This window comes from Lygodium microphyllum, chromosome 12, assembly GCF_053477565.2.
Source record: "Lygodium microphyllum isolate KBCC chromosome 12, Lygodium_microphyllum_v1.1.10, whole genome shotgun sequence".
NCBI classification, from domain to species: Eukaryota; Viridiplantae; Streptophyta; class Polypodiopsida; order Schizaeales; family Lygodiaceae; genus Lygodium; species Lygodium microphyllum.
In genome coordinates, this window is record NC_141146.1 from 67,533,854 (window position 1) to 67,551,094 (window position 17,241).

General features: G+C 39.3%; 1 protein-coding gene across 2 annotated transcripts in view; it reads left to right on the plus strand.

Annotated features, from left to right (window-relative positions):
* The window catches only part of LOC148027870 (E3 ubiquitin-protein ligase UPL5-like), a 99,452-nt gene extending 94,092 nt beyond the window's left edge, over nt 1-5,360 (plus strand). For both annotated transcript variants that reach the window (XM_087689573.1, XM_087689574.1), the window contains one exon: nt 4,807-5,360. In XM_087689573.1, the coding sequence (XP_087545699.1) occupies nt 4,807-5,070 (264 nt within the window). In that variant the 3' untranslated portion in view covers nt 5,071-5,360. The remainder of the gene's footprint in view (nt 1-4,806) is intronic.
* The last annotated feature ends 11,881 nt before the right edge of the window (nt 5,361-17,241 follow it).

Sequence of the window (17,241 nt, forward strand, 5' to 3'; positions counted from 1 at the left end):
CCAATAAATGCACTCAAGTGCTCAACTGCAGGCTTGGACTCATCCAGCCGCATATGCACCAACTTGTGCATTAAATGCACTTGATTAACAAGTGTGGTGATCTCATTGGTAGTTTTCAACTTCTTCCATATTGCACGACCAGTATCTAATCCCTTAATGTTTGTCAAAATGTCATCAGTGATACCTATCTTTATATAAGCCATAGCCTTTTTGTCGACTTTGGCCCAATCTGCATCAAACATTTATGCGGGTTTATCTTTCTACAAAGCATCCTCACAATCCTTTAAGAACACTATGCCCTGCATACGGTCTTTTCAAAGGTCAAAACCCTGACCATCAAACCGTTTGATTTCCATCAAACCTTAATGTCAGAACTGGAAGAAGTTGCAGCCATTTATCACAAACACGAGTGTAAATGTATTGAAGTGCAAGAGCACAAGCTAAACCAGCAAATACATTGCTGTTCTTACCCAACCAGCAATAAACCTCTGTTGTTTTTACATAAGCCAACCACACACGGGCAAATATTGCAGAAATTTACCAAAATTTGCACAAAATCCCAAGTTTCCAGGTCCAATAGTGCGTAAATGTTAGCCAATCTGACCCAGCTGAGCAAGATTTCATCAATACATGAAAAGCCCCAATTTTTCCAGGTCATGTCAAGAAATTTTGCTCCGATGAGCAAAATTCCAACAAATTTGGCAAAATCCCCAATTTAACTGAGGTCAATATGCACAATGTTTGCAATTTCTGATACAAATGTCACTGTCAAGCATAAACAACATCAAATCTGGGAAAAGCTCCAAATTTCCAGGCTCAAATTTGCACAAATTTGAAAATTGTGCTTCCACGTGCAACCCCCCGTTAGAGCAAGGAGTCTACTTGCAGGAAAATTAAAAAAAAAGATGAAAAATGCCTACTCCATTGATCAACCGTCTGTTGTCATGACCTGTCTCCTTGCAGAAAATTGCCGCCTGATGCCACAGAACATGTTGCTAGCTAGTCGCGTGTCAGTCGTGACTAGTCACTGACGTGAAAGCCTATCGCTTGCTGTCGCTTCATTCAAAACAACTTGTTGCCTGTACAAAACGTGATAGAATCTGTTGTCGCCTGTGTAGATTTAGGGTTTCTGGACTGTGGACTGGCAACACACACACGTGCTTGAAATCAGTGGTGATGTGACTTGAGCGAACAGCCAAAGTGATGACCTGATGATTTCGCGCGAGCGAAACACTGGAGATGTCTTGTACGGACTCTGAGGAGCGCAAACACCTTAGCTGAAGCTTTGATACCAGTTGTTGAGAGCACGGCTAGCGGAAGTGTGAAGACTTGCAGCAGGGGAAGTGCGTAGGTGAGTGAGAGCGAGAGTGACAGAAAGAAGACAAGCTGATTTTCGTGTACCCACAATGTGTTGGTACACAGAATAAAATGTATTTATACTTAGGGGCTGTAAGGGTGCATTTATATGTACAACATAATAATACGCGTGTACAATACATGGAGGTCAATAAAGGACCTTTACATCCCAATAAGACACTCTTTGGGACAGCAAACAACCTCTTCTTTTGGCTATCCACACACGAGCCTCTACTCGCAAAGATCAAGGTAATCTTCTTGCATGTGCATTGGCAGCTACAACATGCAATGATGAACCCCTATGTTATAAAGATGCTTTTTTAGATGATCGTTGGGTAGAAGTAATGAAGGTAGAGATTGATTCCATCCATCAGAATGACACTTGGGAGCTATGTGACTTGCCTCATGGCAAGTGTGCCATAGGTACCAAATGGGTTTATAAAATTAAAAGAAAGTTAGATGACTCTATTGATAGGTACAAAGCCTGCCTAGTTGCCAAGGGCTATGCCCAACAACAAGCAATCAACTTTGAGGAGACTTTTGCCCCTACCTCTGGCATTACTACCATTAGGAGTATTATTGCCCTTGCTACCCACTTTCATTGGGAGGTGCATCAGCTGGACATCAAGACGGCATTTCTCCATGGATATCTCACTGAAGAGGTATATGTTTTTGAGCCTTCAAGATTTGCACTTGGCTTTGAGCACAAAGTTTGTCGTCTCAAAGAGGCTTTGTATGGTTTAAAGCAAGCTCCATGGGCTTGGTATGCTTGCATACATTCTCATCTAGTGCATCTTGGATTTGAGGAATAGTCCTACCGAGGCTACTCTTTACATTCGACTTCAGGGATCTGATTTTATTATTCTTGTATTTTATGTTGATGACACTCTCGTCACTGGGACTAATGTGGTCAAATTGCAGCGTTTAAGGCTGATTTACATCAAACATTTGCAATGATAGATCTTGGTCTACTTCACTGTTATTTGGATATCCAATTTCCCACCATGGAGGGGGGCATCGTTATGACACAATCCAAGTATATTGGTTAGCTTCTCCAGCGTTTTCAGTTTGAGAATTGTAAGCTCGTGTCTACTCCCTTGGAGCCTGGTTTTAGATTCACTTCTGATGATGATAGTCGATCCTTTGATACTACTTTATATCAGCAGGCTGTTGGATGTTTGATTTATAATTTTATCTATGTCACATAATTCTAGATCTTTAGTTTTCTGTGTCCTAATTGAGTAGATATATGCATAGCCCTTCAGTACTTCATTGGCAGGCAGTGAAGTGTGTTTTTCGGTATCTTAAAGGCACCCAATATTTAAATTGCCATTAAATGCAGTTGTTGCCCCTAGTGTCGTAGCACTAAGTGACACTAGGGTTAGGGTTTATTTTAGGGTTTCTTATGACGGTTAAGCCATTAGGGTTTTATTTTTTAAATTATTTTAAGACATCTTGTGCCTCATTTTGCACAAGTGTGGCATTATTTAGTGCGATCGCCTAGAGCATTGTATTCTCTCTCTCTCTCTCTCATATTAATTCATTACTTCTTATTCATGATAGAGTATTGTTGTGCATCGATTAATTCTTTTATTCTCATTGATTTCCCATTAAATTAATTGCACAATCACTCGACGCTTGGGCCAACAATTAGTGCTCATCCAAATGTCCAAGGATGTAATATCTAGTGTCTATGTGGGTGGCGTCTTGGGTTTTGTAGCTTTGGCATGACATTGATCATCGGAATGACAGCCTTGACACTGTTGAAAATACCCATTTTTATTTGGTACATTTTGCTATCTTGGTTTTGGTTGAGACTGGATGTTTCCTTGTGACGCACTTGTCTTTTGATCTTGATATTTATCCTTGTTCTTGGTTCTTGCCTTTACCTTGCTTCCTCTTTTAAGAAGCGGAAACTAGGGCCCTCTCTAAAGGTGGAAAAGTGGGTTTCATATGAACTTGGTCAAACAACGGTGTATAAGAGAACAAGTGGTCTCGAACTCATAAAAAATGGGTAAGGTAGGTTGCAAGATCACTTGTTGCATGAAATTGAAATATGAGAGGCAACTTATTTAGGAACAAGGTGACATGGTCATCCTTGGACTTGGGAAGTTTGATAGTAGCAAACTCGGGGAGTAACCTCTGGTACTCAGCTAGCTTGATCCTAGGTCATTTCAATCAAATATTTAGAAATCTTGGAGCTCATGTTGAAGGTTGGTACGATGGGGCCTATCCCAAGCTACATAGGGGTCGTTTCAAGTGTCCACTAATTAGATGCTAGGTCAAGTAGACCTTGTATCAACTTGGCTGTGTGTGAAGTGTTTTGGCTTTTCCAAGAGTGGACAGCATTATGAGAAAACTAATAGCGTTTGCTGCCATTCTAGCTCTGAAAAAATGTCCCACAAGTTTTGTGAGTCAAAAACATCTTGCATCAAGTTAGACCAAGTGGTGTATTTAGATTTGTTAAAGCGAGTCTTATGAGTTAATGCATTCTTGGCAGATGTAGTGTTGTGATGAGAACTCGGAGGTGTCACATTTGTAGGGTGAGTAGGGAAGGCAAGAATAGAGCTTGGTACTACATGCGGCACCATAGGGATAGGCATAGTGACTTGTGGCAGTTGCCCAACTATAGGCTATGGTACATGATGAATTGATGATAGACTGACGGCTCACTAGGTAAGGACATGTGCAAATTGTGGTACTATCTAGGCAACACTAAAGGGATTGGTATGGGAGGATGGGTAACCCTTGTGAATAAATCCACAAAGGTGTGTGGTTAGGGAAGATAAATCCCACTGATGCACCTCCACTATCTGGTTGTGGAGACATAGGCTCCTTGGGATGTGTGTCTAAGGCCAATCAAATATTGCTTGGAGCCTTGATGAATGTGCCAATGGATGGTGAAATGGTGGTGGTGCCCTGTTACATCATGCACTAATGTGTCTTGGAATGAAGGAGGTATGAAAAACATAAACTAAATCAGAGTGATAAAACAGGATGACGTGAATGACCTTAATGCATTAGTTGGGGGATGAATTTATAGTTATGCTGTTAATTATATGCTAATGGTTATTGGTAGTTGCACAGAAAAATTCTCAGGGTGTGTCTGCTTAGCTGCTTGCATTGGTTTACTTTCAATTATCGGTCTTATCCCCTTGATTTATGAGCATTTTTCAATTATCATAAATAGAAAACTGATGATGGTAACACAACAATTTCTGTTACAACCATTGCAAAACTTTCTTGGGTGTGTCTGACATTGAAGTATCCAAAGGAGCTTTGCATTGATGGATTGGTATGCAAACTGAGGGCTTTTTGGTGAGAGGGAGTGAGGGGGGTAGATGAAGCGAGGCTATGCATGATCCTTGTGTTTGTGTGCTGGCCAGAAGAAATTTAATTATTTGTTAGTACAACCATTACCCTAAAAAAAGCAAGATTGGATTTTGGCAGGTTGTTAGCAATATGACCATGGAACAACGCAGGCGACTACTCTTCTTCTCGACCTCAGTAAATCACTTGCCAGTTGAAGGCTTTGCGGGTCTGTCCTCAAAATTTCATATTCGGAAGGCTCACACTGATGCAACTTGGCTGCCAACAGCTCATACCTGCTTCTATCAACTGATTCTTCCACAATATCCTTCTTATGAGATTATGCATGAAAAGCTGTTGGCTGTTGTTAAAGATCATCTTTTTGAAGGTTTTGGATTCTCTTGAACAAATGGAGAGCTGAAGAAAGCTAGTTCCTGGATATATGATTGAAATTTGTATAGGCATTCAACATGGGTCTCTTAAAGTATGTCGGATTTTGAACGGATATTCTGACTCTTTGATCAAATGGACCCAAAATATTTGCTGGTTACAACTGTAACATAATTGCACATTTGCTAGAATGGACTCAAGTATATGTAACTTATTATGTTTGGCAAGTGCGAAGCCTACATGACCATGTGTACAAACTGCCAAGTTCTTTACCTGCAGTAAAGGTTTACCTTTGTGGCTACAAACTTTCAACCAAGTTTTACTAGCATCCTCTATTCTTCAGACTTTGCATGAAGTCCCAAGATCCCATCACTGCAAATATTGAATGATGAGCAGTTGCTTGCAGTTTGAATGAATAGCACAGCAGTTGAGTGGAAACATTCCAAACTGTAATTCATGCAGTTGCAAATTTATAGTAGTTAAAAGAGTGGTCTTATTGCACTTAATGATTTATATTACAATGAACAATGATGAGCAGTGGAAGAAAGCAATCACTTAAACATTCATTAACAGTCAATTTGGATGGTTGAAGCATCCTCAATTTGGGCCAATGCATGGGGTTTCAACTGTGTAATCCAATTACTGGGAGTGAATTTTGTGTTGTCCAACATTCAGATTCAATGTATGGGTTTTCATTTCTTTATTCCACCATTGGGGCTCAAATAGTGTTTGCTTAACTCATATGATGAGACATAAGTTTCACGAATGCTTAACAACTCAGTAGGTGACTAAAAGTTACTTGCCTATTATTGCCCCTAGGTGTTGCAAGAGCGAAATTCGATTATATTGGTGTATCAACATCAAGCTCTCAATATATTAATAAGTGCTATTATACTCCTATGGGGCAGGACATGATCTTTATGCATGTCGAATATACTAAGGTAATATAGGACAAGGTTGCCATATTTGTAAAGTTGATCGGACTCAATAATGCTTTTGACATGTACAATGTGTTTTGCATTGTTTTGATGAATGAAATTGTTTGGCTGCAAGTATCATTTAGTGGAGATCCATAATTGGGATTTAAGTAGAGGTTGTGTTAAGAGTTCATACTTGCATGTGGTTTGCATGTCATTTGCAAATATATTAACTCACATACTTGCAGCCAAATATATGTGGGATTTAAGTATATATTTGCAAGTATCTCGTATGCAAGTATGTTAATATATTTGGGATTTAAGTATATACGTGGGATTTAAGTATCTCGTATGTGAGTTAATATATTTCGGATTTAAGTAGAGATTGTGTTAAGAGTTCAATGGGTGTGTTGTTTTTAAAATTTGGATTGAACTTCAAACCATTTAAATGGTGGTTTGCATGTCATTTGCAAGGAATCTCATACTAAATGGTGTACTATAGAGGAGTGTCTTGAGAGATTAGTTCAAAAAGCTAAAAACATGTCCAAGTGAAGCAATTTATCAAGAATTTATTTGGTTAGGCAAAGTTGGGAGCCTAGCAGCCAATACAAAAGCTTGGACTGTCATTTTATCAACCTATAGACATTGTAGAGCCTTATTAGTTAAGCTCATTAATAGGGGTCTTTTTCTAGGTGAGGAGCTTTTGGAGAAAGTTTTCCTAGGGTATTGGTATCACCAAGTTCCTAGTGTATCCCTAGCTCTAAATAGAAGCTATAGTTGGAGGATTGCTTTAGCATTTCTTGAATTTTTTAAGGAGCATATGGAATGGAAAGCTCAACTAGCTTTCTAGTAATGGGTCAACTTTTAATATAAAAGAGAATCTCTACGTTAGGAGAAGCTCTCAAATGAACTAGATAAATGGTTTTTGGCTGAGATTAGATGGAAAAGGTATGACATTAGGAGATGTGTTGTTACATAATGATTATCTAGTATCCTCTAAGAGTTTGTTCACAGTAATGAAATTACTTTTGTTTCACCATGATAACATTGATTAATTATTGAGTAAACTAGGTTAACAACTCAAGCGTGGACAACATTGGTACGAACATGTTGTTTGCACTTATACTAGAAAACCATCTCATGTTGTTTCATCTAGCTTTCATTAGTTATAATTGAAGAGGAGGATGCAATGTCACTCCCTAAGATTAGATTATGATGATAGTCTTGGATAGAATGGGAGATGAGAAGATGCTATATAGTGGTTTTATGAGATGAGAAGGGGATATGATGCTTTCATGTGGACATGGGAGTTTGGTGTCTTCTTTCCACTAGCCCTTCGTATGCTTCGATACTATAGCCAACTAGTTTGGTTGTTCACACAACCATTGTACTCACGTTGTACTCACGTTGTACTCATTTTCTCTTTACAATGGTTTCTATGTGCTATGCATTTATACACGAGGGGAATTTTTTCTAAGATGTATTTAATATTTTTTGTTTCCTTGAAAAAAATCAAAACCAATATTTTGACAATCCGTCAATGATTCATTGTTGAGTCAATGCTCACAATTATTGTGTGTATAATTCTTATTGCGAAGATGGTCTACAAAATTAGCACCACCCACCAAATGACTATTGTTGCCATTGATTAGAAAATTTTCAAAAAAGGCATCTACTTTTGGAGCATTAACCTTGTGTATTTCATGGACTAGCAACCCATTGAAACATGCAAGGATATTATCCCCAAGGAGGAGTGACCAATTTGGGTCAAGACTCTTGAGCTCCTAGCATATTTATGGAATCTACTTCCTGACCTTACTAAAGACTTGGGTAGATCTCTAACATTCCTTCTTTGGCAAACTCTTTCATGAACACGATTTGCCTATTGTGGAACATTGAGGAGAAGAAGATAGATAATGTTGATTTAATATTTCCTACTTCCACTATGGCATGTGGGGCCACTACAATGTCCAAAACTCACTAAAGAAGATACTAATGATAGGAAAAACTATAAGGTCTCCTAGGTGAAAATGCTTAGGGGTAACCAAAATCAAGACAAAGGAAACTCTACCCTAGATGAAGAAGTTGAAGGATGAAAAATTGTCAAGAGCAAGATAGAGAAATTCAAAGCAAATAAACAAGTACTACGTACCAAAAAGTACTCACATCGATCACCCCAAATTATTATTATTTGGAATAAAGCCTCTATCCTTAGAACCAGGTGCATTGTGCTTATGTTTTTTCTCAACTCAATAAGGTGCCTCTGGTGGTTGGGTTAGGATGGAAAAATCCAAGCAACCTCTAAAAGAGGATACATTGGAGAGGCAACTGAACAATGGTATCCAAACCAATTTGCAATGTAGGTCAACACTTCTATGCATGGGAAGCAAGACAAGAAAATGGCTCAAAGATCACACCTTGTTGGAATATGGAGATAAAGGCTTAGGGTAGCAACACACTTCAAATACTCTAATTGCAAATGGAAAGTGACAATGGACCAAATCAAGCTAACCACCATTACACTAAGGATTGAATGGAAATACTAGGAGGTACATATTGGATGGAAATACTAGGAGATACATACAAAGAGTATGATTCCATTGTCCACGCTTTCTTTAGCTTTGGAGAGAGGGTAGTTAAAATAAAAATTTTCCATTTTTAACCTATAATTTGTTCCTATTTATTTCAAGTTGGGTGTATAAAGAAAAATATTCTGTTCAATCTTGACTCTTTGTTCTTGTTTTCCTTCTCCCAATCATTGGCCATTACCTATATTTGAGCTCTCTAGCCTTTTTGGTAGTTCTAAAATTCATAGACTTGTCACATTCAATATTCAACACTCAAACCCTTATTCTCACAACTTCACTTGGAATCTAAACTATACTTAAGCAAGTTGGAAGCAATGTCTTCAAAAGATTAGTGAAGTGCACATCTCATAGGATAGAGTTTGTGTACTCATGTGCATTCCAACATTTTATACCAATCACATTTTTATTGGTTTGCTGGTCTCCAGATCATGGCTATGATTAAACATATTAGTCAAATGCAAGCAATCTTGGATTTTCTTCATCTTTTGGCTTGATATGGCCAGTGCATGCTAACAATGGATAGTCATATTGCATATTGGTTGACCTATATTTTTGAGAATAGTTTATGGCCGGCTGACTAGTCTCATCATGTTTGATACAATTTATGTCTATTTATAGACATGATCCCTTCTCTAGTTTTTGGATCCATTAGATACTCGTTCTTTAGCACGACTACATCCTGGTGGAGAGAGGGAAACTGTGCCACTACCATGGTGACTTAGTGCTAGAGCCCTTCTATTGTTCTTGTGCCTTGGTATATGGATTCCATTTCATGAGTCTATTCTCACTGAGTTCTTGCTTTCTTTGCAATGTTCTTCTTTGTTCTTTTTGTTGTGGTCTATTAGAACCATGTCACTTTGCTTCCATTGCTACCCACTACTTTGACATGGGATTAGAGATTGTTCTCTTGGTTTTGATGGCATATATTGATATTTTTTAGGTCTAATCCAACAATAACTGCTCAACTCCAGATGGCTTTCCCTATTCGGTTGCCATTTTGCAAGTTACAGCCTAGGTTTTCACAATTTTGCTATTGTTTTATTGATTATGATTATGTTTGTCATCTTCTACACTTGTTTTTCCAACCCAACTGTGACAATTACATTTTTGAAAAGTTTGCATTTTCAGCTTGATTTTGAGTCGTGAACTACATTATTTACATTGAACTCATAGTATTGGACTAATTATTGGTAGATACATCACTCTAATGCCTTCCTTTACTTCATCTTCTTGTATCTGCTCTCCAATGGTACCTCTATGTTGGTCTATTGATGATAAGCTTAAGGGACCTAGCTATCTCACCTAGAGTGTTGTGATGAAAGCTTGGTTTGTGCAAAAGCACTTGTGCTATGTTGTTTCGGGAGCCATCTTGCATTCCTAAATGCCATTGCTTATTCCAAAAGATTGGGACTAAGGCAATATGAGGATGAGATTCTTACTTGAGAGACAAATGCTGCCCATGCATACTCTTCAATTCTTCGATGCATCTCTAAAGAAGTCATTTCAATGATCACCTCTTGTAGGATGACTTCAAAAGTGTGGGAGAAGCTAAAGCTTATGTATGAGGTTTTGTTGACCATGCAAGCTATGATGCTCTATGATTAGCTACTACAAACTATTATGCCCAAGGTGATTGACACAACCCAATGATTCCTTATACAAGTTCAGCTTTGATAATGCATTCCACTTGTCTAGAGTGCATATTGTTGGGACTATTCTCTATAAGGCCTTATGAGCTTAAACATCGATGACACTAGTCATTTTTGAGCATCTATTCTCTATGTTGCTATTTGAGCATGATGCTTCTTCGTGTTAGAGGGGAGACTCCCCTCTTGACATGGTGGTATGAATGCAACTTTTTTTTAAATTTAGAGAGTGGTAATAGGCAAAAGAAGATGATGGCATGTCATTATCATTGTGGCAAGAAGGGACATCTCTAAAAGGAATGCAAGGAATTGGCAGCACAATAGAAGCTGAAGGTGAAGAAGCAAAGGGTTTCAAGGACTCCTTTGATGCGATATCATTATTGTCTCCAAATTTTGAATTACACTTTTGACACTTTGATCGAGGTGAAGACTAAGGCTATGAGGCCTCCTCTTCTATAGGTAAGGTCAAGTTCATGAAGGCCTCATTTTTTTGTAGTGGTGCTGTCACCTTTCATGGCCCTTGAGTGCTCTAGAGGGAGTGTGAGCAAGTGATGGTGATGGGGCCTCCTCACCTTATCAATATTTAAGCATAGTGGACCCATAGTGTGGCTTTCTACATGCATTTTTGAGGTTTGGCACATTTTGAAGTCCTAGATTAGGGATTGACATCCAGGTTTGTGATGATCTGTTTTGCTTGATAGGTAGCAGACTTTTCTCTTAGTTTGAGATCACATGAGGTGACACTTTAGGTGGTTTGGGAAATCCACATATGCTATCATCGGGCATCGGTGAAAGGCATTGAAAACTTCTATGACTATTTATTTTTGATAGACATAAAGATCGATGTCTTTTTGAGGCATCTTGGTGGTGGCTTGATGACCTATTGCTTAGGTATCCATGGTCCTATTTGAAGGTCATTTTTGTGTGTAGTATGATGTAATGTGCCGAGTGTGTTATTTTTGTGAGCTTTCAATTTCATGCTTTTGTAATTGAAATTGATTTTTTGAGCTTTTTCAAGCTTGGAACAAGATGTATAGTATCCAGAATTGAGGAAGTTGCAGTACAAAATTCTAGAAAATTTTCAAGATTGCTACAACCAAAACTTCTGCATCACCCAAAAAGAGTGCAATATCTAGAAAGAGTATGGGCAACCTTCCTCCAATGAGCAATGGAGAACTTCTGTATCTCCCAAAAAGAGTACAATATCTAGAAAATTTCCAAGATTGCTACACCCTAATCTTTTTGCAAAAAAAAAAAGGACAAGCCACACCCTATTGATGTGAGCATGATGACGAGTGGGCCAAAACAATGAATGAGTTATGCTTATTTTTGGGCTTTCCACATGACAGGGCATATCTTACGTGATTGCCCTAACACAAGGTAAGGTCAATGGGAGTTAGTGCAGGTTGATGTATAACCATGTGCTCCTTAGGTCGAAGGCCAAGTATGTGAACATACACATAATACATATGTTTGCAAGCAAGAAATGCCTTTTGGGTAGATTCTATTCTTTGAAAATCAGGACAAGTGCACCTAGGCTCTTCTTTGATGTGCACATCATAACAACTCTCTGTCAAGACTCAAAATACTGAATGTTGCCTCTCAAGTTTCACTATCTCCTCCAAGAAGGTTGCAACCATGCAAGCAGCTACCTCTATTCTCTTTTGTGCGTCTTTGGAAATTCCATACCTCCACTTGTGTCTCCTCCCACTTGAACCACCCTCTGTAGAAGTAAGAGGTTTTCTCTTCTTATTCTTTGATAGTATTGCAAAGTAGGAAAACTTGAAACTAGCATGTTTTAGACTACTACACTCTTCCTTTGTTATATTTGTCCCTATATTAACTGGCCACAAAAAGGAAACTATTGGTGATACTATCACTTGTTTTTGCACAGCATTTGTATGCGTGACGTCATGATTGCAAAACCATATCCATTGTGCAATGATCTTGTCCTTAAAGGCTCTCTCGGACCAAAAGCATGGTGCGACTAGCCCCACTTGCTGACTTTGTAACTTGTTGCTACAACTCTTTCTACCCCCCATACCAAAAATTTTTCTCACACAGTTAGGTGGCATCCTTCGTAAAGCCCACTCCTCCTGTGCCACTTCTACCTCTTCTACATAAGTCGATGTTCTTGCATTTGGCACATTTACTCCACTTTCCACCGGCTTGACTAGTATCTCTTCATTCTCCTCAGTATCCTGAATATATATATCTTTCAACTCACCATCATCAAACTGTATACTTCATGGTCTGTCCCTATTTTTACATTGCCTTGACTCAATCATGTATCCCAGCTTGTGGGAACTTGCAGCTGCTTCAGTTCCCTTCTTTTTTCTATGCATAGTCTCCCTATCACCTTGCATTGTGGGCTCCTCATACAAAGGACTGCTAGCTACAACACCTTGCAATGCACACGCAATAGAGGCAGGATTTGGGGATTTCTTTTTGCTAGCATTAGCCATCAAAGAGTCCATTGAAGGCCCAGATCCAATATACCTACCTATGATATAGCCCAACCTCTTTGCACATTGGATCTATGCATTCAAAACATTAGAAACACATGCATCATAGAGTGATATCTTTCATTTTCCACCTTCACCTACTAACCAACTAGCATGGATGCTTTCCGACAAGTTTATGCTTGGAATCTGAGCACGTTCCCAGGGACTTTTGTTATCCTGTAGAGTCAAATCCAAGAACAAAGTTAGTATCCCTCTCCATTAGTACATTGTGTAGCAATTCTTTTAATGAGCTAAGAAAAACAGCTGACCTACATGAGATTCAATTCCTCCCCAATGGGAAATTCTTTGTTGCCACCATTTTAACCACCTATCCAAATCCTTAATGTTATCCTTGTTTACATTTTGTGCCCACCAATCTCAGATAGCAGAGGCGTGAAGCGATGCATGTTGACTTGTTGTTGCTAGCCTCCATGCTTCACACATTTCAATGTGATGCATTTGTTTATCTATAGTGACTAATTCTGGTATGCCTTTGTAAACTTTGCTCCCAATGAAAAAGACAAGAGCGTTCTCTCCCTTCCATTATGTTATGCGATCCTCCATTGTATACAGCCCTTACTACCAACCAATTTGCACTTGCCTCATTGGACATGAATCCAACAAAGTCAAGAGGATCATGACCACATCAAACCATGATGAAATTCATATTTTCCCAAAATAAGATTTGAGACTCTTCATCCTCCTCTTTAAATTCACATATTGTAATCACCTGCAATGCTCTCATGCTAGTTGATGATTGATACATTAGCATAGTATTTGCTGGCAACAATTCAAATTTAATGTAAGCTATAATAATGTTATCACATACCCAGGATAATAAATAGAACAAGACATTGTTGCCCATCCATCAACCCTATGGGTGTGATCGAAGTGCACCCATGCATTTCATAGATCTCCGGTTCCTGTTTGCCTCATACAATTCACTAAGTCCATGTTGAGACTCAAGCTCATTAGACTTTTTTCAGTTGAGACTTCTGTCAGTTGTTTACCTTAGTGAACAAGGTTAAGACACACTGACTTAACCATGATTAGATCTAGGTCAGTTGATCTTTGTATGTGTGTTGTACATATAGTTGACTTTTGTGTGACTATGTGTTGATGATGGAGAATGAACTGAAGGGAGCATGTCTGCTACCCTTGGTGCCTGAGCCTTTGTCTCCATCTCTTTTTCTCTGAACTGTAATATGGTATCAGAGCATCCATTTCTTGTGAAACCTGCTCAAATGAGGAAGAGGAGCATGTGGATGAATGACAATCCTAAAAGCTTCACCGAAAACAGGACTCGATAGGCTTCTGAATTTCCAAAGGTACAAGCATAAGCTCCAGAGGAACGGGAGCCGCTAATCCAGGTATCGATCTCAAACACAAGGCAAAAATACAGAAGAATAAGAATCACCATTGACATGATACACGCATTGTCGAAGAGGTTGGAAAGCTATGCTAGCACTGAGGCTTTAATGGTGTGAGAACAAGGAGGAAGCATGCGATTAATGGCTGTTGCAAAGCCCACTACTTGCCAACCAAGTAATGTACCAACCTCAATAATTACTGACTTATCTATGATGTGAGCTGGCAGCGATTCCACCTTAGATTTAGGTTGATCGTTATGTCGAGGTTTTTCAAGGGTCTGAATTGGATCCCGGGAATTGGCAATTTCTGACATTGGCTGCACTACAGTGCTTGGCCTGTTCATCAATTCAGGTGTAGGGGAAACAATAGCTGGTTTGTCACAAGGACTTTCATAAGGATCACCCTTTGGTGATACAGGTTCTTGTACATTGATAGAATTGACGCCATTGGGACTGCATCCTGGAGGTAGTACAGAATGTAAAGCTAGACTTGGAGTGTGGTCTTGGGACTCGAGTTTATGAGAAGCTTTCCGAGTAGGTGCTGGAATGGCAGAGCCCTACAGGGCAGCATGGTGCGCTATCGAGTATTGTAAAGCAAAAGGAAATATCTTTCGCAGACTTCTTAAACATTTCTGAGCAAATACAGAGCGAGATGTACTGCAACAACCTTTGACTTCATAAATCCTTTGAAATCAAATAACTACAATAAGAAGTTTTTTCAAAAGCTCCTGAGCAAGCTTCTGCTCAGGTGTGGCCTCAGTACTAACACAGGTAGATGTCAAGGGAAGCATGGATTTGGTCCGAAGCCAGACAACCATGAAGGAGGGGCTTCCATTCAGCATATCCCGTGGAAAAAATGTTTGGGATGAGCAGTTCACCTTCAATATATGGAGTGGTTGGAGGTTCTGATCAAGTTTTTTTTATAAAGACGATGCTCTTGCAGATGATCCACTAGGAACTATTGTGGTTCCATTGCATAAAGTCTTCTTTGAAGGTTGCATTCCTTCCACAAAGTTCAAGGTGCTTGGACAGAAAGGGCAGCCACAGGGCAAGATCAGTGTTGCCTTGAAATTCTCACCACACGGCTAGGAAGGCATGTGTTGGTCTATCTGCTGTGCTAGACAAACTGGTGCTTCTTGGTGCTTGTGGTATAAAAAGTGTAGAGCACTTGGGTTTTTTGTTTTGTATATGCACATTGAGCTGAAATAAAGCAGACACCTGAAATGCAGTAGTGGTTATTGGTGAAAGATTTACAGTAAAAAAAAAAACTGGTTGCATTACAGGGTATTGAAGTACATTGCATACTGGCACTTTGAGAAATTGACTGGTTTTGTAAAGGTGGAATGTTGTAAGCATTAAATGCTTAGTTGTGAACTAATTTACTACAGTTTTTGCAATGGGGCTGACTGTTAACATTTTGCAGCAAGTATACAAGTATTGGGTCTATTGAGTTATGTATTGACTCCCAGAGATTGTGACATATAACTGTTGTGGTTTATGGCTTGGTTGAGCTGAGAATAACCTCACTTGGATATAGAGAATATATAGCTGGTTACTTACAGACTGCTGATTACAGATTGTTGTCAGTCATTGAATGTTGCATATGTCTACATGTCTACTGATCACACAATGCTACTTGGTTGGAATGCTATTACATTTAATGCTTTACCACATGTTTAGATACATATGACATTGTTGTGAACTGAAATTTACTGGTTTTGCAAAGCTGAAGACCTTGAAAATGGCAAACATAGGAGAGAAGGATACTATCACTCAGATAGTTGGTGAGAAGCTGGACTATAACAATTTCGTTCTATGGAAATTCAGGATGTCTAATTTTTTTATTGGAAGAGGCTATTGGGACCTAGTCACAGGTCTTGAAGATGAGCCCAAGCTACCGGGAGATAGACCTCCAACACAGGATCAATTGAAGGCACACAGGACTTGGTTGGAAAAGGCCAGCAAGGTTTTGCATTGGTTGTCACTATGTGTGTCAGACACAAAGGCTATGCAAATTGCAAATTGTACTTCCCCAAAAGCTGCTTGGGACTTATTGATGAAGAATTATGGGCATGTCACTCATGCAAGAAAGACACAACTGAAGCAAAAATTCACCCACATATCCAGGAATGGAAGGTCTATTGAGGACTATGTCAGTGAGATCGGATCCATTGCAGAACAACTAGGATCAATTGGAGCTGAAGTTGAGGATGATGATTTGGTAGCTACTACCCTCCATGAACTTGGATAGGAATATAAGCAATTTGATACTTCCATTTCAGTGCGTCAGGAGCAGCCTGACTTTGATGAACTTGTAGCACTTCTTTTGCATGAAGAAGTGAAACTTGGACTTAATACAAGTTCCAGTGGGTCTAAAAACAGCAGGGACAGTGTCTTCTACTCAAATCAAAGGGATAGAGGTGGAAGAGGAAGATCAAATTTTTGAGGAAGAGGTGCTGGAAATGCATATGCAGCCCGTGGACAACAAGCTACTGGATGGCAAAATAGGCAGCCTCAAGCAAATCATCTATGTGGATGACTTGATCATTACAGGTGATGATGTCACACGAATTGGAGAGATCAAGGAAATGTTACATGCTGAATTTCAGGTCAAAGATTTGGGAGATCTGAAGTATTTCCTTGGGATTGAGGTTGTCTCTACACCTCATGGTACTTGGTTTTTGTAGAAGCAGTATGCACAGGATATGTTAACCAAGTATGGTATGTTGGATTGCAAAGCATTGAGCACTCCATTGGAACAAAATGTTAAGCTACTTGCAAGTGTTGGGCATGAGATTGAGAATGTCACTATGTATAGACAAATGGTGGGTAGCCTGATTTACCTTACCATTACTAGACCGGATCTTAGCTATTCAGTTGGACTGATTAGTTAGTTCATGCAAAAGACTATGAAGCCACACTTGGATGCAGTGAGCAGGATCTTGAAATAGGTAAAGGCTACATCAAATTATGGTCTATTCTATGAGCATGGTAAGCCTTTGGAGCTTACAGGATATACAGATGCTGACTGGGCCGAAAGTACCTATGATAGGAGATCTACTAGTGGGTATGCATTTTCCCTTGGTAGTAGTATGGTCAGCTGGAGCAGTAAGAAGCAACCTACAGTTGCACTCTCTAGTACTGAGGCAGAGTATAGAGGT